The 25,469-nt window shown below is 38.6% G+C and overlaps 2 protein-coding genes and 1 non-coding gene across 3 annotated transcripts; 2 read left to right on the forward strand and 1 right to left on the reverse strand.

The window, feature by feature from the left end:
- Positions 1–219: 219 nt before the first annotated feature.
- LOC143601184 (dynamin-related protein 3A-like) lies at positions 220–7,127 on the reverse strand. The gene is made up of 19 exons (XM_077078660.1): positions 6,801–7,127; positions 5,723–6,005; positions 5,589–5,617; positions 5,413–5,514; positions 4,476–4,544; positions 4,207–4,377; positions 4,082–4,130; positions 3,320–3,429; positions 3,147–3,239; positions 2,977–3,069; positions 2,754–2,891; positions 2,064–2,171; positions 1,871–1,969; positions 1,745–1,787; positions 1,530–1,676; positions 826–974; positions 689–741; positions 503–602; positions 220–397 (listed from the first exon to the last, which is right to left on the reverse strand). Exons 1-19 carry the CDS (start codon positions 7,125–7,127, stop codon positions 344–346), a joined length of 2,217 nt encoding a protein of 738 aa, XP_076934775.1. The 3' UTR covers positions 220–343.
- A 12,164-nt stretch (positions 7,128–19,291) lies between these two features.
- On the forward strand, positions 19,292–19,501 carry LOC143601185 (small nucleolar RNA U3). The gene has a single exon (XR_013147607.1). It is a non-coding gene; the product is annotated as a small nucleolar RNA U3 (small nucleolar RNA).
- A 613-nt stretch (positions 19,502–20,114) lies between these two features.
- On the forward strand, positions 20,115–22,992 carry LOC143601182 (8-hydroxygeraniol dehydrogenase-like). Its single transcript, XM_077078658.1, has 6 exons — positions 20,115–20,213; positions 20,285–20,398; positions 20,510–20,601; positions 21,917–22,338; positions 22,539–22,692; positions 22,768–22,992. Exons 1-6 carry the CDS (start codon positions 20,116–20,118, stop codon positions 22,968–22,970), a joined length of 1,083 nt encoding a protein of 360 aa, XP_076934773.1. The 5' UTR covers position 20,115; the 3' UTR covers positions 22,971–22,992.
- The last annotated feature ends 2,477 nt before the right edge of the window (positions 22,993–25,469 follow it).

Raw genomic sequence — 25,469 nt, forward strand, 5'->3', positions numbered from 1 at the left:
CGTTCAGAAAAAAAAAAAAACTATGATCATCGGCCCAACGTCTTGTTACAAACAAGCAAATTGAATGTCTACATAAAGGGTTCACTAACAAGTTTTCTATTTTCATGATCCATTGACCAAAAACTAATAGCCAAGCTCAAACCTAACATCTGTTTCAAAATTAAATTAAGTTATAAACAAGTAACTACCTCATATTATCATTCTCTCTGATCTTTGGTCTTGAATTAATTTGTTTCAAATGATATACATCCATCAGATGATTGAATAGTTAGTCATTGTCAATCTTGTTGCTCAAAATGAACTTCAGAAGAATTCGGTTAGCTTGAAAAATTGTTATGATCCCTCACAAAAGACCCCGTTCGGCTGTTGCAGCTTCAGCTGGTATCTCATCTAAAAGCTAGTCAAAAGAAAATAATAAAGTGATTATTTTATGTTTTTTTTATTGTTTTTGCTTTCGCTGTGTCAAACTTCATTGCGTTTATCTAAAAAAGCTTAAACTTACACGCGAGGCTTCTTGAAGAGCTCTGAGAGTTTCTTCAACACGATTCCTCTTCATAGATACCTCCTCGGTTTCTTCTAGCAGATTCTGAAAGAGATCCTCCCTGTGCAAAACCGAAAACCAATAAATTTCATTTCACTTAAATTTAATATAATTTTTAGCAAACAAAAATCCCGCCTTCTCGTTCACCTATGCAAATTCTCGATTAAGACATTGCGTAAGTCTCTCTTCATGCGGTTCACCTAGATACAAAACCATTTATAATAACTTGTTACAAAAATAAACATGAATTATGTAACAAAATTTACAAGTGAAATAAAAATCACCATAAAGTGCATGATTGCTTTGGGGACGGAATCTTGGATATTCTTCCGCACGATGGTATAGTATGACTCTAATAACAGTTTTGTAACCGCTAACGCCATGGCTTCATGCTCCGAGTGCATTTCTACTGAACTCAACGTTAACGGTGGCTACCGCCATTTATTTTTCATAGACAAAAATGCACCAAGTCAAATTCCAAAACTTTAAGATAACAAGCAGGATTTTTTGGTAACCATGAGAACCCGTTAAGGACTGTCAATTAGAATTAGGGTTTATTATCACTAGTTTATAATTAGGATTTGTTTATCTTTAGCCCACGGTCTCGTTATAGGTTTGTCTAGGGTTTCTGGTTAGTTTCCTATGTATTGAGCGCCCCCCCCCCCCCCCCCAATTGTAATCAAAGTTATCAATATATTATTTCAGCCTCTTTTACAAGTTTTCTATATAATTTAGTGTTTTTTTTTTTTTTTTTTTTTTTTTGTAAAATAGACTGGAATAGTATATCTAATAACTGTAATTACAATGGAGGGGAACCCTAAGTAATAGAAAAAAACCAAATCAAACCTATAACTAGCCTGCGGGCTAGGGACAAATAAATCCTAAAAATAATACAGTGATAACAAACCGTATTCATCATTAACAGGTACAACTCACAGGCCCCACCAATACCCTACTAACCAATGACACCAGGTAAAATGCAAACCTCTCTTAAGATGTATTGTAGATGAAGCATGCTCCCTAAGATTCACGGTTGCATGGTCCGAGTTGCTTCGGGAAATATTAATTTCAGGATTATGAACCTCTCGCCCACGAAAAAACGCTGGAATTCTCCAATTTGAGCCCCTCTCTCTTCCTACAAAATGAAAAAAATACATTAGCTTAAATATAGGAAAAGCTAAATAAATAAATTTGCAAATTTACCTGGTGATCCATTTCTCTCGATATCTGCAACCGAACGAACTCCCTATTTGTGAGCAAGAAGGCAGAAAAGAAAAAGAAAGTTTAATGTCTCAATGTCACTGTATTAAATTGGAAAATAAAATAAACCAGATCAGAAAATATTCCATTGGATAGAGTTCTAGCCACAATGGCATTAGATATTCGGTTGCTTCCGGAAACCGACACTGCATCTGAATCTACACCGTCCTGATGCAAATGTTATGCAAAACTGAACCTTAATTTTATCAATCTTCTTTAACAACAAAAGACGGAATTAATGTTATTGGTTTGACAATTATACCCTTGACCTTGGTGAAGTTAATCTATATGTCCTGAGTTGATCTGAAGCAACCTCAACTGCTTTGTTTCCTCCAATGAATTTTGGATGTGATGTGTTTATGAAGTCATCCTGAAATATGAAAAACATAAAAAATGCCATTAAATATTGTTTGTCGACGGTTGGTTTTAAAAGTTCAATTATAATATTGGGGTTAAATGGACCGTGTTTGCAGGTACAAAACGACATGAAACCGAAAATTTTACACGAACCCAAAATTGTGTCACATTTACACATAAATACTCAAAATTACACATTTACATAAAAAACCAGAAATGTGCATAAAACAATTACGTTTAAACTATAAAATCTGATGTTTATTTACCTTTATAATGTAGACATAAATGCCCAGTTAGTTTAAATTATGATAAAATACACATATAACTTATGACATAATACCCATTTTTTTTATTATCAATACAAAAAAAAATTTACCAATTTACAAAAAAGTAGAAATGTGCATAAAGCAACAATTAAACTATAAAACATGATGTTCATTTATCTTTTACATAAAATACCCAGTCAGTTTATTATGACATAACACGTATTTTTTACAAAATACATAAAAACCTGACCCGATGTTCAACACAGAACTGACACGAACCCGTTTAGGTTCATGTCATGTCAGGAATTAAAAACCTTGGATTAAAATACCTCCATTTCAACTATGTCGTTGATCATTTTTTTTGAAGGTTCTAGACGTTCAGTCAAAAAGCTCCCAACAACTTCATTAATGCGCGCCTTAAGAATAGGAAACCGTTGAAGTTCATGCACGAGACAACTGTGACTCATCTAAGACATATTAAAAACATTAATATCCCCAAAACAAATGGCTTACATTATAAAAAAAGGTCTAATATGAAATAACTAAATCAACCTTTACTAATTCATTATATACAAGTCTAGCACATTGAATGCTAGGATCCAACAACCGAGCTATCTGCCTTCGAACCAGAACTTGAAACGGAACCTATAAGTTTCAAAGAATTTGTAATTTCCCAATTTATGAACACAAAAAAAAAGATATAAATAAACAAATAAATAAACCTCAGGCACGAATAAAGCAGAGCTGGGCCCAGTTGCGTTGTAGATTAATGTGCGAATTTCTTCATCACTTAATCTCTCAAACGGGTCTACTTCCTGAAACATAAATACAAGAATGTGTAACATTTATACATTATGATACGTTTAATGTGTCAGTCAAGATTAAACAATATTACCTCCAAACGTCTCACGAATATTGATTGGAATATATAACGAATTCGCGCACCACCATACAACTCACATGTTAGGCGTTCTTCGTTTCTTCCATCCAACAGGGACACAAAAGCTGTAATTAACTGAACATTCAGTAAACCGTTCGACGGGAAGTTCGTTTATGTTCGTTTATTTATTAAAACAAACAAACATGACTCAAAACTATTGTTCATTTAGTTAAACGAACGAACGTGAATGCATGTTTTGCTCGTTCATTTATGGCCGTGAATGTTTGTTTAGTTTGTTCATTTGAATTCATATATGTTTGTTTGTTTATATATTCATCTAAACTTTTAGACCCATTACAATTTTGTCTGGTTTTATGAACTTAAACTATCAGTCGTTACAAGTTAGTCTAGTTTTATTAATTTTTAGGCCAAACAGATCAGCATCACATTTACTATTAGTTGGTGTTTGATCTGTTATGTTCGTCTATCTATGTCCAGTCATGTCCTTTGTTTACGTTTGCGAAACGCTCGTTTATACTATTAACAAACGAACTTAAACGAACATGAACATGTTTATTTTCTTAACAAACGAAGACAATCAAGAAAACCCGGTTCCTTGTTTGTGTTCAACCTTTTGTTCTAATAAAGTTAAATGAATGAACACGAGAATGACCCGCTCGTGTTTGTTCAGTCCGTTTATAGGCATATGCCAACCTACATAAATACACTATACACGCATATATACATACATAACAAATGACCAACAATATATCTTGCCTTTGGAGTAGTTGAGAAGTATGCCTAAAACCAATGATGCATAGTCAGACTGGAAAGCACATAAATTCCTTTGGTCAACAGAAGTCAACGTAAGAATATGATATCAATTGGTGCATGCTACTTACTTCTTGTGGCATGTGCCCATAAGAAGAATGCTCCTTTTCAGCAATAACTAACTTTGACCGGATGCTTGACTTCAAATCTGGAAGCATTTTGAAGATGTATTGTACAAAAATTTGATTTAGCTTCTTGGCCAATTGAGGAATACCACAACAATCTGAAACATTATTATATACCTATGTGACATCACCATAAAACAATGTGTCAGTAGCTAGATATAGACATATCATATACCATATGCAAGTGCCTCAATTATCTAAAGTTTAGTGTGTACTGGATGACTCTGGAAGAAAGCTGCCTCAAATGCAAGTGCATCTTGTATTCCCCTATTTAGTTGAATATCCTGTGAAACATGATATAAAATTAGATGTAAATTATAAGTATTAGCATTACTAATTTGTTATTTGGGTTTAGTCGTCTTTAGCCCACAGATCCATTATAGGTTGGTCAAGGGTTTCCGGTTTCTCACTTGTATCTATATAGGGTTTCTCTTCTATTCTAATTACAGCTTTCAGATATATATTTTTGGGTCTCTTTTACAAACCTAAAAGTAACATTCAATAACCAAAGTTACAAGATATATGTAACATTTTGCCCCTTATACCAACCAATATTGTCTGATTTGCTCATTATATTCCTTATGACCTGATTTGCTCCTTTTGCCCCTTATACCAACCAATATTGTCTGACTGGAGAGTTCCAAGTAAGGCTGTAAACGAATCGAACGTTCGTTGAACCGTTTGGCTGTAAGTTCATTTATGTCCGTTCATTATTAAATGAGCAAACATGAACAATTTTCTTTTGTTCATTTAGTTAAACGAACTGGCATGAACACATATCTCGCTTGTTCATTTATGTCTGTGGACGTTTATGTTTGTTTTAAGTTCGTCTGTCCAAGTACGTTTATATATTCAACTAATTTTTTTAGGCTCACTGCAATGTAGTCTAGGTTTACTAACATTTTACGAACATTGCAGTCTAGGTTTACTAACATTTTATGACAGATTGCCCGTTTATCCATGTCCAGTTATGTTTGTCCGTTTACATTCGTGAACCGTTCGTTAATACTCTTAGCAAACGAACGTGAACAAGAAAACCCAGTTCGTTTAGCTGTTTGTGTTCGATCTTTTGTTCAGTTAAAGTAACACGAATGAACACGATTCGGTTCTTTTAGAAATTCCAAGTCTACTTCCAGGAATTTATGGCTTTACCTCTTGGCAGCGATTGACAACACCAATGTAACCAAGTCCAAGAGGAATCGATTTATTAAGCAAAATATTGCAAGCATCGGTACCTCTATCCATGATATCCAACTGCACTTCCAAAAAAAACATCAAAATTTCCAAAAATTAAAGCACACAAAGTTACAACCCAACTCTTGCAATACCTTTGTAATTACACCAATCGTCCGATTACCTGAAAAAAGGTGCATATAATTGCATCACTACATAAATCCTCGAGGAACAAAAGTTACAAAACCATAATATCATTTTCATGTGTTTTGACATTCTTACCAATTACCATCAGGATCAGCAATGCCTGCAATCTGAAGTGCATCTGAATTTGCCAAATCTGAATTTGCAGGGGTAACAGCTACTATTAAACAATGTGGCTGTCTAATGTAAGATAATATCATTTTACGGATTTGTGTTTCAACATCTGGCGGCTGGTCACCAACGGGCACTTTGGTCAGTCCGGGCAGATCCACCAGTGTCATATCCAGAACTCTGTTTGAATAGATTTTGAGACAAATCTCTTTGCTTGAAATCCTTTTGCTCTCTCCGGCTTCTCGGTCAGTTTCAGCCTTCAAAACACATGATTAGACTGGTAAATGAACAGAACATACATAAACGGAGCATGTCCGTAAGTTTAACTTTAACTGAAAAACGACTGAACACAAACAATTAAACGAACTGGTTTTCTTGTTTGTGTTCATGTTCGTTTATGTTCGTTCATGAACGTAAACGAATGAACATAGATAAACGAAAATAGCTGAGCTAAAACTAGTTAATATTAGAATGTAAACTAGACATAGATTATTTTTAATATGTGTTTTGTTAGATAATGGTCACAAGGCAGAAAACAAAAGTCAAACTTGACAAAACTCAAATGCCATTGATTGGCGGTTAATGTCGGTTTTATGGTACCCCAAACGAAGGGATATACCACCTTGTTAGTACCGTTTCGTAGATCTCAAAATTTTAAACAATCATTGATCAATTTCATAATTATGTACCGTCTGCTTTGACTTTCTCTGGCAGACCAGATTCATCATAATTGATCCCCTGTTCTTATTCTGATACGTATGGCTTTAAAATATATGAATATTTGATTCATGATTCAGTATTCTTGATATCCAACAGGTAAAGTAATGTGAAGAACAATGTGCTAAGCCTAAAAGTTATTAAAACTAGACTAAGTTGTAACGGGCCAAAAAGTTTTAGATGAATACATTAACGAACTTAAACTTAAATATAAACTAACGAACATAAATGAGCATAAACAAACGTTCACGAACGAGACATACGTTTACGTTCGTCCGTATATTAAATAAACGAACTTCCTGACGAACTATCCACTAAACGTAAACCCTAACTACCTGAATCTCGGCACGAATTTGTGCGAAATCGAATAACTTCCTTCCTGGCAAACGCAGAAACTCACCATACTCACCGGCTTCTTCGTCAGTCCGTACTAACTGCAACAGCAATGGACGACGGGTGCATATATCGGAACCCCTAGGTAAGAAGTCACGGACAACTAGGGCTTCTAACACACTCGACTTCCCGCTGCTTTGGCTGCCAACAACCGCCACTAGCGGCAATTGTAATCTCGATTCGCCTTCGTCGACGTTAACGAGGACTTGACGGAGCTTGTTAACCACCGGAATGACGGTGGAGCCCAGTGGCGGTTGATTGCGGTCCATGATTTACGGGAGTGTGATGAGATTGGCAGGGGAGGGGGGATAATATTATATGTTTGGTAAGAGAAGAGGGGTGGCTTTTCTTGAAGCGTGAGATACGGTGGTGGTGGTGGTGGTGGTTAATACCGTTATTGCTCCCGCGAAAGCCAACGGACCAAGGTTTGTTTTTTGTGATCGCGTTTTACGTAAGCATCAAAAGGGACTAGAACATGAATATGAATATGATGGGTTAATAACCAAACCAACCAAGTGGTATATGATGATGTATGAAGTAGGATGAGCAGATGGTACCGGGTATCGGTACTAAAATTTCGGTATCTTTGTTCGTATCGAGTTTTGAAGAAATCAGAATCAGAAAATTCGGGATTGGTATAGGTATTTATTGAATTTTTGTCTATGGTACCGGTATCAAAAATGCTCTGGTACCAAGTTTTTGGGAATTTCGGGATTGGTGTTGGTTCAGTACCGAGCTCGTCCCTAGTCTAAAGTATGAAAAGCCATCTAAATTATTATTTATTCAGTGTCTAAAGCAGGGATTAACAAATGGTATAGGACATTGGTATCAAGTTTTTAAGAAAATCTAGATCAGGAAATTCGAGATCGATGCCTATATTAGCGGTACTGTAAATGTTTCTATACCAAAATTTTTGGGAAATTCGAGGTCGGAAAACTTATGATCGGTACCAAGCTCATCTAATAGGATATCACCAATAAAAGATATGTAAATTGAAAATCAAATTGAAAATGAATAGGCAACGATAGGGTCGAGATACAAATTCACCACCTGAACTAATCGTAAGGCAAAACTAAATGAGAATTAAGATAGAGATACACCACTTAATTCAGATTTAGCTCCTACAACACCATTCATACATGCCAAATTTGAACTAGCAAGGAAAACAATTTAGCTCACACACATGAGATCAACCAAAACATTTCATTTTCATTCATAACCTATTTCCATTCATTTTGTTCAATGCACAAGTAATATATAGGAAATGAACAAAAACATGGGTCACCACTCTTGTTACAGCTTAGGAAAAATAACTACAATAGAACCTCTATAATTTAATACTCAATAAATTAATAAAATCGATAAATTAATAATTTGTCTGGTCCTAACTTGAGACCAGTACAAAGTTGGACCCAATCGATAAAATAATAAAATAATAATTTTTTTAAAATCCAAATGTAAATATATTGGTCCCAGCGAAACTAAAAATTAATAATTACTAAAATATTCCAAAATTCTAGTATCTTTAGTATAAATGAATCTATAGTCACTTGTGTATTTTTTTTTACTTCAAACTATATTGAATTCATCTTTAAATCTCATCATTGTACTTAAGAGTTTTGCACTATATTCTCGCATTGCAACAAAAAGTTGTGAAGAGTTGTTGCCGCTAACAATGCCTCTTTCCGAGTGGCTGGATCAAAAGGTACCGAATCATCATTAACTTCATCATCAACCGGATTTTCAACGGTATCCGCCATAATTTCTTCAATGCTTTGAACCTCGTGACATTCATTATTTTCATCTGGATAATCCAATAACTCATTTACATCCATTTTGTGCCAATAATGCATTCCCATAATCAAGTTCTCAAGCTCACAATGTCTTCTCCAGAATTTACATCGTTTAAATCATTTGAGCCGGTTGGATTAGCCGAACGAATTTTATAGTGTCGAAAGCAATTTGCTATGGACTCTTGTTTCGACTGAGCCACTTTCTTCGAATCGGCGATACGATTTGATACCATGCCTTAACTTGAATTTCTCAAGCCAACCCTGTGAAAGTTTATGCTCAGAAGGATCTTGTGGATACAAAAGCTTCAACGCCTCAGCCGCCTTCTCTATGATTAACCCTTATGTTATATTCACACGCTCTTGATGTTGGAGAAACCATTAATAAACAACTTTCTACATGTCCGGATACTTGGCTGCTTTGTGACGCTTGGAAGATCCATCTTTGTCAAAGTTAGCCGATAGGAACTTTGAAGATCTCTTAAGAGTGTTTGATATTGTTCCTTGACTAACTTTCAAATCGAAAGTTTTGTCAACCCACTGCACCAAATCTTGTTGAGTGCATCCTTGGTGATCTCTCTTATACTCGCATAATAGTTTTGTTGTTGATTGGTCATCGTTGATTTTTTTTACCACCTTTTAGTTTAGAAGCCATACTTATATGATTTTAAAATTTATCATTAGACATTTTATAGTGATCAATCAAGATCTATGTACATTGAACTTGACAAATTCATTAATGTATGAATGACATGAAAATTTTGAATGTGCTTATTTCTGTTTTATTCAAATAGGTAAAGTGAACAGACATAAAAATTTTGAAGGTCGATGCCTTAATTTAAGAGTTACTCATGAATATAAGCCAACTCTTTAAATTAATAATTTATCGATATAATAATATCTCGTTAAATTAATAAAATATTTTGGTCCTAACATTATTAATTTATAAAGGTTTTACTGTAACTTAAAAAAGAAAAACAAAACAAAAATAATAGAACATGGATAATCTTCATGTGTTGTTGCACATATCCGCCTAGGTCAAACAAACCCAAACGTTTCCCAGTTGCACCGACCCGTTGGTTCAAGAGGTGTACATCATCATCCATAGTCTAAAGTATGAAAAGCCATCTAAGTCTCTACTTGTAACTCTATTATTTATTGTAGTTAGAATAGTAGGTACAGATGCATACCGGAGAGAATGTGCAATATCCGAGAGGCACTGAAAACAGCGACGTGGGTTGTGATTAAGCCATTTGGTGAATGATGTTTTCAGCTTTTATAAAACTAGAGCGAGTGAGAATTGTTAAACCTTAGACAAACGAATCAAGAACATCAAAGACGATATTGCATAAAACGTTTATGCGACTCTTTTCATTAATAAGAAACAATAACAAAATATTTTCAACCATACTAAAAATAAAAATTTTGATGGGTTTATATAACACCCATAATTCTAATGCTACTCAAACCAGAAAACAATAATCATACTAGACTTCTACTTTATTTAATAATAATAAATAAAAGATAACTATGACACCTAGTTATTCAACTTGGTCCATGAACTTTTGATCTCCACCAAACCTTCCCTTAAGATTTTCTATACCACCTTTATACCTTTAAGTTGGTATTGCACCAAGTTTTACAAAGAATAACCCTTTTTAAGTTCATAAAACTCTGTCTTAGATATTATAAAACGTGTCATCAAGTTACACCACCACCACCACCTGAAGTAGTATTTTTGACTTTGATTATTTGGTATTTACATAAAGCAACACAATAATTGAGTAAAACACGAGTCTGTAAAAATAGGTGGAAGAAAGTTTACAACATGTAGAAGCCAAGATTAAAGGTAAATATCAAGTAAATAAAACCATATGGAAAAGGTTAAAAGAGCTTGAGAACCAGATTGAGTTAAAAAAAGGATTACACGCTCAGTTAGAAAAACAAAGAAGTTTCACTTCTTTCAAGGGCAAAAGAGGAATTCAACATCTCCCTCCAACAAAAGGTAATAACGTTTATTATTTTTTTGTTCTATATATAAACTGTCCAATTATAGTTGATAATCTTGCTGAAAACATTTTTACATGATCTAATAATAAAAGGTCAAGGAGCTCGAGAACAAGCTTACGGACAGAGAGCGGTTGAAAGGTGTAGCATACCAAAATACGGTATTATTTAGAATATTTTTAATAAGTAAAATTTAATAGTCCTAAAATTTGGAATTTCTAAAATAGGTGAGGGATCTCGAAGACAAATTGAAAGAGTAGGTCAAGGAGTCAAACTCTTACACTTTGACCCTTCAACATAAGGTCATAACAATTCAAACTTAACAATATATCATGTTTATAAATGTTAATGCTTTATAACTTTAATAAAAAGTAAAATTTTTAATCATTTTAGATTGTGGATCTTGAAAGTAAACTAGGTCCTGTTTGTTTTTGCTTAAAAAGTCTGCAGGAGCTTACGTCTGCGGGCGCGCAGATATAAGCTTCTGAAGACTGTTTGTTTTTTTAGAATAAAAGATCTGAAAAATTCTTTTATGGTCTTAAAAAATAAGCTATTGCTCAACTTCTTCATACTTCTTTTATACTTCTTCACATCCTATCAACACCCATTATCCAACACCACCACCACCCACCGTGTGCCACCACCATCACCATCCACCACCACCACCCACCGCCCGCCATCACCACCCACCACCACCGTCCACCACCATCACCACAGTCCATTAACACCACCACCCACCGTCGGCCACAACCACCATCCACTACCACCACCCACCGTTCGCCGCCACCACCACCACCCACCGACACCGTCCACCACCACCACTCACCGCCTGTCACCACCACCGTCCACCACCCGCCACCACCACCGTCCATCACCACCACCACCCACCGTCGTCCACCACCACCACCCACCGTCCGCCACCACCACCATCCACCACCCACCCACCACCGTCCATCACCACCACCCACCGTTCACCGCCTACCACAACCGTCTGCCACCACTCGTCCACCACCACCCACTTTCACAGTTCGTACACCACCACCAATTATTTTAGCAGTCTACAGACGTTAAGTAAATTTTATCTGCTGTGATATGTATGTTAGGTAACTAATTTTCAGTTTATGAAGACGATATCCAGTTTATAAAACACACAGCATTATATTTTCAGATTGCAAACCATCAGACCACATGTTCAGTTGTAGACATAAAATCAAATAAAATCAGATTGCAGACAATTTTTGTCTTAAAAAACAAACAGCAGCTAAAAAAACAAGAACAATATTTGTGATTCAACCTCACTCCAACTAAAGGTAAACCTTTTCCATTCAACCCTTTTATTTCTTTTTTACTTTTTATTAAGTTTTTACCTTTTGTTTTTAAAAGTAAGATTAATGAGCTTGAGGAGAAACTTAAAGGGAAGAAAGGTGTCTAGTGGTACATTTGTGGATTCTTCTAGCTCCATGAAATCATCGCCCGGTGAGGGCCCCACACATATTGGTGGTTCAAGAGACAACAAGTTCATAAACGAGGTCGAACAACATGTTTTAAGGAGTGCAAATCTAACGAACTGTCAAACAAGTGCTGGCTATAACCGGTCAAAGGAAGTGACAAAAAAGAGGCTGTCAAAAAATAGTGAAGTGTAGAATGCTAATAGAATGAGAACAAGTTAAGAAAGTCGGGCCCGCCTAGACCGCACCATAGGGGTGGTCCAACAAGAATGGCTAAATCAGCTCCAGCAGCTCAAAGACCGGTTAGTCATGGTAGACCAAGTGATGCTCAAGGGTTGAAAGACCGGGTGAATAAGAAAAGGATGTGGGCTTGATATGTGCTAGTTTTGTTGGATTTATTGTTAGCATAGTATGCAAGCCAATTTGCATGTATTCTTTCTACAGTAGTTCATAATATCATTTGATAGCGTTAAATGTCTAACGATTAAAAAAATAATAAAAAATGAGCTCAAACCGTCGGTCCGGCTGACCTAACCAGTCAATCTGGCACGTTACTGTAATTCACGTAGTTGTATACTTGTATTGTCAAGTATGATTTGCATAATTTCTAATATAATGTTCTTAATCAAGACTAGGGGTTACAATTAACATTACACAAAATTAATTAGGTTTTGGTTCTAATATCTAACATCATCATCATCATCATCATCGTACTCAGTATATCCCACCAATAGCAATGCTATGGTAGGGTCTGAGGAGGGTAAGATGTAGACAGCCTTACCTCTATCCCATAGGGGATAGAGAGGCTGCTTCCAGTGAGACCCCCGGCTCGATAGTAGTTTTGCATCAAGCCTTGGACATAAGGCACATAGCACTCAATCATCGGGACACCGGCTGATTGGTGCATGTGCCCTTGTCTTTCGGCTATCAACGCCACCACATGATGCCTGATTAACCTTCCGCCACTCTTAACGTTATTTTCATGAGATTAGTAAAATAACGTCAAAATTAGTGCAATTTTACTTTGGCTCACCCGAGGGTTCACACATAACATGTTTAACCCATTAACATATTTAAGTGAGCATGTTGACTTGTCAATCTGATTAACATTTCTACAACTTTTATACAAAGATAATACAAACTGATATAAGGTTATTATTTTTGATTTGTTTGTATCTAATATGTAGTAAAATGGTGCACTCAACAAATATTTATATGAAGTACTTGAATATGATGATTGTAAAATTGTTCGTAAATATAATAGATAGAAAATAACGTATGTGAATATATTATTTAAAGGACACAATGTTTTTATTTAAAATATAAGTTACAGTAACTTTTATTATTTACGCAGGATAGCTGTTTACTTTTATTATTTGAAGAAACACTAACCGGACCCCGGACAGATTACTGGTAACCTGGGGGTTGGATAGCTGTTTCCCACGAGGGGTTAGACCCTTGGAAGATGGTTCTTCTGATAACCTGCAAAACAGACACCGTGAGCTCGTCACTGAGAAGGGGGGGGGGGTTCCTCCTTGTGACCACCCTCCGGCGTGAGAATCAGACTAGATTGCTCTTTAAATATAAAAGTATATTAAGAGATTGCTAGAGCAGATATCAGGTATATTATGATGATATAAGATAATGTAATGTGTTCAGATGATCATACCATTTGGGGTATTTATAGCCGAAGGTAGGTTTCCAAGGAGGTATGGCCAGCTGCAACAGTGTTCCTGTTCATCAACAGTAGCCTACACACGTGCCTTGCTGGTAGTTGGTGGGTAGGCAGCGGCTGATAGTGACCAGGCCTGCTGTATACTATTCCCTTTCCACCAACTGCCGGCTACGCACGTGGTATGACAGTAGTTGGTGAGTAGGCAGCGGCTAATAGTGATACAGTACAGGAGCATGCTGCTCGCCATACTGTATCAGTGAGCTGTCGTATCTCTGATCAGATCTTTCGCCCATACCTCGTCAGGTACAGTAAAAGATCCTTCAGTATACAGACTGGCTTATTTGGGCGGGAGTATTCCCCCTCCCGCCTCTGTGCGGGATTGCTCCCGGCTTTGCTCATTCCTTCAGGTGACACTGAATGATCGAGAGCTAAGTGCCTTGTGCGTGTAGCCATGCTGCGCGGGTGGCCTTCCCTAATGGCTTGTATCCGAGGCTGCGGGGACAGGCGGAGTCCTTCACCATTGGGAGGCTTTTCCTGCGGGACCAGCTTGCGTACTGCGCGTAAGGACGTCACGTCTCTGAGCATGGTTGGTCCTGCGGATCCAGTTGGTCTCTGCGCAGACGTCCCTGTTTAAGGTGAGTCTTGCGGGTCCAACCGGGCTCTGCTGGGACCTACCTCTTCAAGTCCCCCCAGTCCAATGTTCTTCTCATGCGTGTTTAATAAAGTGAGGTGAACTTTTGGACTTAAGCAAAGGGTTTTGAAAAGGGTTTTGTAAGGTTTTCCATGGGGATTCTTTCCGCGGAAGTCCTTGTCACTTGCAGAAATGCCCGAGTTTCCTGCTTGGTCTTTGGGTATGATGCGGGTAGGTCTGTAACCTCCTCGCAAGTCAGGAGCATTGAGTCCCAGTTGTATGGATTTTCCATGAGGTTTTGGTAGTTTTGAACATAGTGATCAATTATGTTAAAACCACTAATTCCATTCTGGTGTTTCAAACAACGTAGTTCTCGACGTTCCTGCTATGCGGGGATGTTATTTCCGTTTCCGCAAGCATTGCCCAGAAGATCCTTCCTGGTTTCAATTCCCAGCGGAGCGCTAGGTATGTGAAGGGTTTTGCCTTAACACTGTACCAGCGCTTGTCTTACGGTTACTTTACTTCCAAGGTATTCCTGGCGTCAATTCCCTGCGGGTGCTAGGTATGTGAAGGGTTTTGCCTTAACACTGTACCCGCAGCCGTCTTATAGTTACTTGGTTGCCGAGGTACTTGGCTTCAATTCCCTGCGGGTGCTAGGTATGTGAAGGGTTTTGCCTTAACACTGTACCCGCATCCGTCTTTCGGTTACTTGTTCACCAAGGTTTACTTGGCGTCAATTCCCTGCGGGTGCTAGGTATGTGAAGGGTTTTGCCTTAACACTGTACCCGCAGCCGTCTTATAGTTACTTGGTTACCGAGGTACTTGGCTTCAATTCCCTGCGGGTGCTAGGTATGTGAAGGGTTTTGCCTTAAAACTGTACCCGCATCCGTCTTTCGGTTACTTGTTCACCAAGGTTTACTTGGCGTCAATTCCCTGCGGGTGCTAGGTATGTGAAGGGTTTTGCCTTTACACTGTACCCGCATCCGTCTTACGGTTACTTATTTGCCAAGGTTCTTGACTTCAATTCCCTGCGGGTGCTAGGTATGTGAAGGGTTTTGCCTTTACACTGTACCCGCATCCGTCTTACGGTTACTTGTTTGCCAAGGGGTAAGGGGTATTTTCCCGCTTACTTTTTAATATTTTCGAATTTTGAATTTTGAAATTCGAAGAGTTGGTGAAAAGATTAGAACAGTCCAAACCTCTGAAACGTCGTGCGACGGTTTCTTCTGACTGTGTCAGGACGTGCAGGAAGTTATGGTGACGTGACAGAACATGATCATTCCAGACGCTTTTTCAGGCGCGTGGGCGTGATTTTTCGGGCGCGTGGCCGCGAAATTACTGGCACACGTCCTTTCTACAGCTGTTGCCAGCTTGCTTTTTGCCACGTGTCATAGTTTCATTGCACCTTCGATTTCCCTCTCCTCCGCATTAAATTCACCGCATTAATTGCGATTACTATATAAAGGGGGAGAGGGTTATTTGCAATTCACATTTTTCACTCTTCTCTTCATCTTTAAGGCGATTTCCGGCGAATACTCTTTTATTCAATCGAGCATTCTCTCGAAATCGTTCTCTTCTTCCTCTGCAAGATGTCTTCTCGTGATGCTGAAGCTATAGCTGACGACAGGGGTACTGCTGGCGAGTGCCAGTGTGCTCTGCCCGGCGATCAGTACCGGTATGTTGTCAGGAATTTCATGCTCGATCATCTCGAGCCTGAGTTTCCTGAATCCCACCAGACCGTGTACGATGCCCCCAGAGGCAAGATCGGGGTTTATGCTGCATTTTTTGTCTATGGGAATCTTAGATTCCCATTGACAAAATTTGTTTACCGTGTCCTTGAGAGGCACGGTGTTCATTTGACCGAGCTGCACCCCATGGCGATCGCCAAGATTCGTCATTTTGAGTGGGTGTGCCGGATTTTGGGCATCGAGCCCCATGTGGACGGCCTGATGACCTTCTATACCTGGAGGTGCATCCAGGGGTGGTACACCCTGACGACCCGTATTAAGGGTCTGAAGATTTGCGACACCGAGCGCAGTCTTCGCGCGTGGAAGCGGGAATTCTTCTACATTTCTGCCCGCGCCATCCCCCTTGCCATGAAGTTTAAAAATGGCCAAGCGATACCGAGCCTTCACGCCCCCAATTACCAGGAGGCGGAATGGTTTTCGAAGATATCCCGGGTCCAATCTCCGGTTTACCGGTTTGCGGAGTCCGGGATGGTCATGTTAGGGATGAGCCGGGTGTGGAAGGATGCGTCTCAGGTTCCCATCCTTCTCGAATACGGTTTGAACTCTATTCCCTATGATATGTCTTGTCTTTTCTTTTTGATACGAGTTTGTCTTCTAACTGTTTCTTTTCTTTCAGAGGGAAATGATTTAGAGTCGCTTCTGTACCCGCGGGAAACCGACGGTCCCGCGCGGATGGGTACTCGTGCTCTGGACGAGGGCGAGTTGCCCATCTTGGAGCAAACGGCGGATCGGTTTGTGGAGGTCTATCCGCTGGGCCACGAGATCCTGAGCCACCGGCGGCCAGGTAAGGCGATATTCTTTCCTCAATCCCTCAATGCTGTACCCGCTGCTGGAATTCCTGACCTGTCTTCTTCTGAGGAATCCTCAGATGCTCCTCCGTTGGTGCGGAAGAAGAGGGTTGCCGGCGGGAAAGGGAAGGAGAAGGCCTCCACAGCTGATCCGGTGGTTATATCTGACTCCGAGTCAGATAATGAAGATGTGGCGGGGAACCCCGGTGGTGAGAAGACCACTGCTCCGGAGGCTACGACTGTTACCTCCGGAGAACCAGCGACGACGACGGTGACCGGTACCAAGAGGCCGGCTCCATCGGGTTCCTCCCCGCCCGTCCGTACGTTCAGGGTCAAGAAAACCCGTAAGTACAATCATAATGTCTTTGTAAATTTATCACTTCATAAATTTAACACTCTTTGTGCAGGCGTGGATGTTGACGCATTCCGGGGTGAAGCGCAGAGGGGTACCCTTCCGCCAATGACGATAGGCTTGGTCAGCCTACCTGAGGCGTCGACCCAGGTGCCTGCGCCTGCTTCCGCTGGTTCAGTTGCTCCCTCTGAGCAGACTGTTCCAGCCGAGATGACGTCATCGCCGGCCGTGAGTGCGATATTTACGGCATCCTTCACGGAGCCGGCGGTTACTGCTGCTGCTGACGAGGCGGCGACCGCGGCGACGACCACAACGGCGACCACGGCGGCTGCCACCATGCCCGCGCCACCGGCACCGACGGCCGGACCATCAGGTACGCGCAGGGCTTCCCGCCGATCTTTGCCACCTTCCCGTCTGCCTGACCTGTTGGATGGATTTCCTTTAGGTTCAGGTGATGGGTTTGGCGGCTATCGGCCTGTCATTGACCCTACAGGTGCGTAGGGTTCCTTTCTTTTTCCCTTATGTTTTTTTATTATCTTTTCCTTACTGCTCTTGTTTCTTTTGCAGTGTCGGATTCCAATGAAGTGTATGTTCCACGATGGAACATCTCTGAGCATGGTTGGTCCTGCGGATCCAGTTGGTCTCTGCGCAGACGTCCCTGTTTAAGGTGAGTCTTGCGGGTCCAACCGGGCTCTGCTGGGACCTACCTCTTTGAAGAGGTAGGTCCCAGCAGAGCCCGGTTGGACCCGCAAGACTCACCTTAAACAGGGACGTCTGCGCAGAGACCAACTGGATCCGCAGGACCAACCATGCTCAGAGACGTGACGTCCTTACGCGCAGTACGCAAGCTGGTCCCGCAGGAAAAGCCTCCCAATGGTGAAGGACTCCGCCTGTCCCCGCAGCCTCGGATACAAGCCATTAGGGAAGGCCACCCGCGCAGCATGGCTACACGCACAAGGCACTTAGCTCTCGATCATTCAGTGTCACCTGAAGGAATGAGCAAAGCCGGGAGCAATCCCGCACAGAGGCGGGAGGGGGAATACTCCCGCCCAAATAAGCCAGTCTGTATACTGAAGGATCTTTTACTGTACCTGACGAGGTATGGGCGAAAGATCTGATCAGAGATACGACAGCTCACTGATACAGTATGGCGAGCAGCATGCTCCTGTACTGTATCACTATTAGCCGCTGCCTACTCACCAACTACTGTCATACCACGTGCGTAGCCGGTAGTTGGTGGAAAGGGAATAGTATACAGCAGGCCTGGTCACTATCAGCCGCTGCCTACCCACCAACTACCAGCAAGGCACGTGTGTAGGCTACTGTTGATGAACAGGAACACTGTTGCAGCTGGCCATACCTCCTTGGAAACCTACCTTCGGCTATAAATACCCCAAATGGTATGATCATCTGAACACATTACATTATCTTATATCATTATAATATACCTGATATCTGCTCTAGCAATCTCTTAATATACTTTTATATTTAAAGAGCAATCTAGTCTGATTCTCACGCCGGAGGGTGGTCACAAGGAGGAACCCCCCCCCCCTTCTCAGTGACGAGCTCACGGTGTCTGTTTTGCAGGTTATCAGAAGAACCATCTTCCAAGGGTCTAACCCCTCGTGGGAAACAGCTATCCAACCCCCAGGTTACCAGTAATCTGTCCGGGGTCCGGTTAGTGTTTCTTCAAATATGTAGTAAAATGGTGCACTCAACAAATATTTATATGAAGTACTTGAATATGATGATTGTAAAATTGTTCGTAAATATAATAGATAGAAAATAACGTATGTGAATATATTATTTAAAGGACACAATGTTTTTATTTAAAATATAAGTTACAGTAACTTTTATTATTTACGCAGGTTATAATGATCAGCTTTGTAATTATTTTCTTCTACATAAAGTGAATGAGGTGCTACTCTTGTCCCACATCGCTCAGAAGTTAAACGAAAGAGAGATTTATAATATGTGCAAAGAGGCATTGAGGCACGACCTTGCTTGAACAGGATCTGTTCTATAGGTTCGTACCTCTGTATTCTTTCTTCCTAAGAAGACAGAAACCCATGTCCGGTTGATGAATTGAGACCATGGAGCCAGAGCGTGATTAACAGAGCTTATGGTTATTCCTTGGCTCAGTAGAGGATCGTTGCCAGTCTGATTATTGGTTCTGGTATCGCTCCATGGTTGTCTGACAGGCAAAATAATCTTTTTATTTTTATTTTTATAGAATAGACGAGTAGCTGAGGGGCTGATGTTTGATCTGTTCATAATTTGGCCAAACCAGCACCAAGTGATCCAACACAAGGGCTTAAAGTTTCTCAGAAAAAGAAAAGGATGTGGGCTTGATCTGTGACTTAGTCTTGTTGATGAATTAATTATGATATCATTTAGTAGCAGTTGTAGTTTTGCATAAACAGAATACTAACAAACGAGATAACTCGCATTACCTTATTATTTATAATCATGTTTTTATGTTATTGGAATATGCAGTTTTGCATAAACAGAATGCTAAAAACCAACTATACTATTTTTAGGAATTTAATACACTGATGATTTTGAAAAATAAGGGTCAAACCACACAAAACTCTTCGGTCCAGCTGATCCAACCAATCAGTCTGGCGGGTTTGGTTTGCTATCTTAGTTAATGACTTGAAATAACAGTCCAGCTGATGTTATTAATCAGTCCAGCTGATACAATGGGATGCCTAAGGCCACTGCCTAACTCATTTTGGCACTAATGACCCCACTGCACCTCTAGCTATTTATACCACCCTAAACACTTATGTTTACACCTCCACCAATAGCTTCAACAATGGCCAAATCTCCAGAAACTGAGCATCCAATCAAGGCCTATGGTTATGCTGCTCGAGACACTTCCGGAGTTCTTTCTCCTCTCACTTTCTCCCGAAGGTAATACATTTGCGTATTATTCATCGAAATCAAGATATTAATCAGAACTTGTTGTTGATATTGATTCACTTGTATACGGGCGATAAAGATGTCAGATTTAAAGTTTTGTATTGCGGGATCTGTCATTCTGATATTCACTTTGCCAAAAGAGAATTGGGCGTGACCACTTATCCCCTTATTCCAGGGTAAGTACAGTTATTATTTTTTGATTTATCATTATAGATACTTTCAATTTACCATTATCGTTACTTGGTTAGCTTTATTATTATCCTTTTCATCATGTCTGCTTAATGCAGGCATGAGATCGTGGGTGTTGTGACGGAAGTAGGCACAAAAGTAAAGAAATTCAAAGTCGGGGACCATGTCGGGGTTGGAGTCTTGTCAGGATTATGCGGACAGCGGCGGATCCAGGAATTTTTTCCGGATGGTGCACAGTTTTTAGATCTTCTAATTTCATATAGTCGAATATAAAAAAATTCTGGTCAGTTTGACGATTCGGGTAAGGTTCATCACCTGCTATTTCTTTATGCTGAAAATTCATTATATATTTGTGCATTTATTCTAAAGCTAACTCTAAGATCGGTGCCTTTTCATGACATTATTATTAGTTTCTCAACAACTAATTCATCACCTAATTTATCTTAGTCTAATCTTAGTATGGGGCAAATTGTGCAAATAATAAAAACAATTACATAAAACATATTTACAAATTGAGTCAAGTCATGCTTCACAGCCGAAAAACAGTGTGAAAGACCATTACTTTTCTTGAGAAAATCTAGATGTGTTTGTGCCCATATCATGTAGAAAACTGCACAAAATGCTAAAGGTTTGCATGAGATAAGATGGAATTATCAAAAATCAAAGTAATAAGATATCATAAAATGATATGATAAATACTTACTTTGCAACTTCTACCTTTTCTTATCTGCAAACTGCAATAGAAAGACCAAGAAAAAATAGCTCGAATCATTCTTTTAACATTCTTTTAAGTAGTGTGAGGATATTAGTGTAAGATTAACTGCATAAGGGTAAGAAACTAACACAAATACATGCACGTCGAATTCAGTTTTAATATAAAAAGCATTAAACTAACAATTAAAAGTAAAAAAATAATAAACTAAACAATTAAACAAGGCCTAGACTATGAGAAAATCAATCAAAAAAACAAATAAAGAAAAAACTTTAAAAGTATCATTTAATTTACTTTCTTTTACATTGCCTTGTAGTTTTATCTCAAACATAGATGGTATGATTCTCAAACTGCATATAATAGTAATCACTTAATAATGAGAAGCTAACCAATAGCATTTTAAACAATTTTTTATAGAAGTGAAAGAAAGCTTCTTATCAGTTCCATTAATTCTAGTTCGCTCCTTCAATATTATCCAAAGCAACACATTCATACCCTCACATAAAGATTATAAACCAAGTATTGAAGTGAACGGACCGGGGAATGGAGGAGAGGAGGCGACTGCTATGGGCTGTGTTTGAAACCCTAAAAATATTTAAAAAATAAAATAAAATAGTGCTTAGACCATGTTAAAAAAAAGTAAAATAAATTAAAAAAAACAAAGAATCAAAAAGTCCAGCAACAGTATCAAACATGAGACATCTGTGTTAACAGCCAGGGTCTTAACCACTCCACCAATTTTTTAGCTTGTTTAAGGTGGTGCATTCCAAACTTCAATGTAAGTCCGCCCCTGCATGCGGATCATGTCAAAGCTGTGCTATTGATCTTGAAAACTACTGTCCGAAACACATTCCAACTTACGGTTTCCCTTACCGTGATGGCACGCGTACATATGGTGGGTACTCGGATCACATGGTGGCCGATGAGCATTTTGTGCTGAGTTGGCCAAAGAATCTGCCTCTTGATTCCGGTGCACCATTGTTATGTGCGGGTATCACTACTTACAGTCCGCTCAGACACTATGAGTTAGACAAGCCTGGTGTGAAGGTGGGTGTAGTTGGTCTTGGTGGGCTCGGTCATGTTGCGGTCAAGTTTGCTAAGGCTTTTGGGGCCGAGGTCACGGTGTTCAGCACCACGCCGGCTAAGATGCAAGAAGCACTTGAAGGACTTAAAGCTGATCATTTTGTAAACAGCAAAGACCCTGAACAGATGAAGGTGGGATACTGGGATATTGATTTCTTATAATTTCTTTTTTATTTTTTGAACATTAAAGTTAAATTAATATAGTAAATATATATTTTGTGTATCATTTTTAAAATTAATTATTATTTTTGAGTCCAGTTCAATAACCGGTCCGGTCATAAAAATATTGGTTTATAAGGATTGATTATAATCTGATCTATTATTGTAACCAGTCTGCAGCAAGTTCATTGGACGGAATAATCGACACAGTCTCCGCAATCCACCTCATTGCACCATTGCTGAGTGTGCTTAAACCAGACGGGAAGCTTATTTGTGTAGGATTATCAGAGAAACCACTTGAGCTACCAACATATTCTTTAATCATGGGTAAGTGTTTTCATTTCATACTACATATATTTTCTTAAGCTGGCAGCAATTTGTCCAACTAAATGGAATTTACAGGGAGGAAGATTGTTTCTGGTAGCATGATCGGAGGGCTAAAAGAGACTCAAGAAATGCTTGATTTTGCGGCAGAACATGGTGTGACTGCGGATATTGAGCTAGTTCCCATAGATTATGTGAACACTGCTGTGGACCGTGTCTTGAAATCTGATGTTAGATACCGATTTGTCATTGATGTGGCCAATTCGCTCAAAGCTCCATAGTTTGATATAATGTTAATCGGTTTAAGAAACAATGGTTGGCTAATATCTCTTTATGAATAAAATTTTCTTGTGGGTTGAGTTTAGAACACTCTTAATTATGGAAATTATTTTTTATGATAATAAATACTTATCAGATTATATTAAAACATACCTCCAAAAAAGTATCATGAGTGCAAGATCTCACCGTAATGAAACTGCAGGATCACCAGTGATGCCATAATGAAAATCACGTGTGATCCCAAAACTGAAGAAACGACTCTTCTCGCTTCTCAGCACTATGATCCCGCAACTATGGAATCACATGTAAGTAAAAAATAATTTTCTAGTAGTGTTAACACTTATTGTTAATACATGGATTAGCTCAAGTACAACACAAACATCATGAAAGTAAGACCAGAAAAATACATGGTTGACGCATTCCGAACATATATACATCACTGACTACCCAGGAAGTACGTCTACGAAACTAAACAACGAAGCTACAAAGGATCCATGGCCTAGGGACGACTTTATAGTCATCTTTCAAACCAATTTTATAAAGTTGAATCTCTGTTTTTCAAATAAAGTTGAAGCATTTGAACTCACAGCATTCATGTCATATATGACACTCAGTAATTGAGTTGTTTAAGAACCAGACATGATCGATTTATATACAATTATAAAAGTGAAAATTTCAAAAATGTCCCTTTATGGGATAGACATTATTGTTTTGTCCCCTCAAAAATCGAATTCCAGATTTGTCCACTCCTAATGCATCGCTGGCGACGCGTCGCTTATTCATCATGACAAGCTTTTTCGTCCATCAAGAAGATAACACATGCCATAAAAAACAAGGCGGCCCTACCAATAACTTGAAGAATCTATGCGTCCTCCGGACCAATAACTTGAAGAATCTATGTGTCCCCATCAATAACTTGAAGAATCTATGCATCCTGGCCTAAAATTTAAAAAATCTACGCGTCCTGACAAAAAATCGAAAAATCTACACTACTCAACCATATATGGGAACAAAAAATCTGCGGCCCAATCAAATATTTGGCAAACATGTCAGACCAACTTCTTTGGTGATAAGTGTCGTTTTCTTGTGACAACAAAACTCGTTGTGCCACATAAAAGACATGTCGCCGGCGACGAGTTTGAAGGGGACATTCTAGAAATTCCTTTGTTTTAGAGATAATTTTTGAATCTCTCTTCAAAAGAAACATGATGAGAATTCTCCCTTCATAAAAACCATAATAGTTCAAAGTTTACTTATATAAGCTTTATAAAACAATTTATATTTATCAAAGTGAGTTTTGTAATCTTTAGAAAGAGTTTCTTAACAAAAATATTTTTAAAAGTAGAATTAATTTTTGCAGGATGTGTTGGTTCATTTGCAAAAATAGGTAGAGATCGCGTGATTCTATGAACTTGATGTTCTCTTCAACGATCGGGTAAATAACACGACCTAACCAGATATTGATTTGTCATTGATGTGGCTGACAGGCTGAGTCTACGAGTCGCTTAGAGCTCCATAGGTGAGGCCAGATTGATTTTGTTTCTCGTTTTAGAACACGAGTCAGTTAAACAATAGTTCGTTCATTTTCTGTTTTTGAATAAAATTTGCTAGCTTGCATCTGTTCAAATTAGTATCTGTTCGATTGAATTAATGCAAGGAAATTAGTTATTGAACAGTCACATGCATGAAGTACAGTTGTGGCCATGGGTTCGGTAGCAAAACGTGACCCAATGTTTATTTCATGTGATCTTTTTTGGAAACAAACTGAAATTGTTTTATGTTTCACAAGCTTTTGCAAGATGAGTTCTCTCTAGCCGGGCGGTCACGTCTTACCAAAAAACAAAAACAAATAATTTCTCAAGTTCATAAAAGAATTTGAAATCATCATAAAAGGAATTTGTGATTTTGATGCAAATGTAAACAAGACAAGCAACCTACTTGAAATCAGTGTTTCGTTATAAGCTTGAATCAAGTTGAGTTTAGATGACCCTCAGCTCGAGCGCTCGAGCCCGAGTCACTCTTTTAATAATGAGCTCGAGCCCGAGCCACTGTCACATATCACGTTTGACTAGACTGATGAGACTAAATGTAAACGAACCCATAATTTACATGCTTTCTATTCCATTTATCAAGTATATATTTACACGATAGTTATTATATATTGAAGTTATAATTCTAAATATATCTAAAAATGTATATAGATGTGTATATATAATAACTAGGTTTTATCCCCGTATTACAGCGGTTGTTTTACATTTTCCGTTTCTAATATTTATATAATTTTTTGGATTATAATTTTATTTATTTTAAGAAATTAATAATATACTTAAGGTTTGATGATGAAAGAGTTTCATAAATAAATGAGATTTTATAACCCGTTTAAAAGTTATCTCGGTTTGTTGAGACCCATGATTTGCTTATTTTTTTACTATAAAATTGTTTTCTTAATTATAAATAATATTAAAAAAAAACAGATATTAATTTTTAGTATATCTCTCTTT

This window comes from Bidens hawaiensis, unplaced genomic scaffold, assembly GCF_021521415.1.
Source record: "Bidens hawaiensis isolate Kalapana, Puna unplaced genomic scaffold, B.hawaiensis_p1.1 tig00055838_1, whole genome shotgun sequence".
In the NCBI taxonomy this organism is placed as follows: Eukaryota; Viridiplantae; Streptophyta; class Magnoliopsida; order Asterales; family Asteraceae; genus Bidens; species Bidens hawaiensis.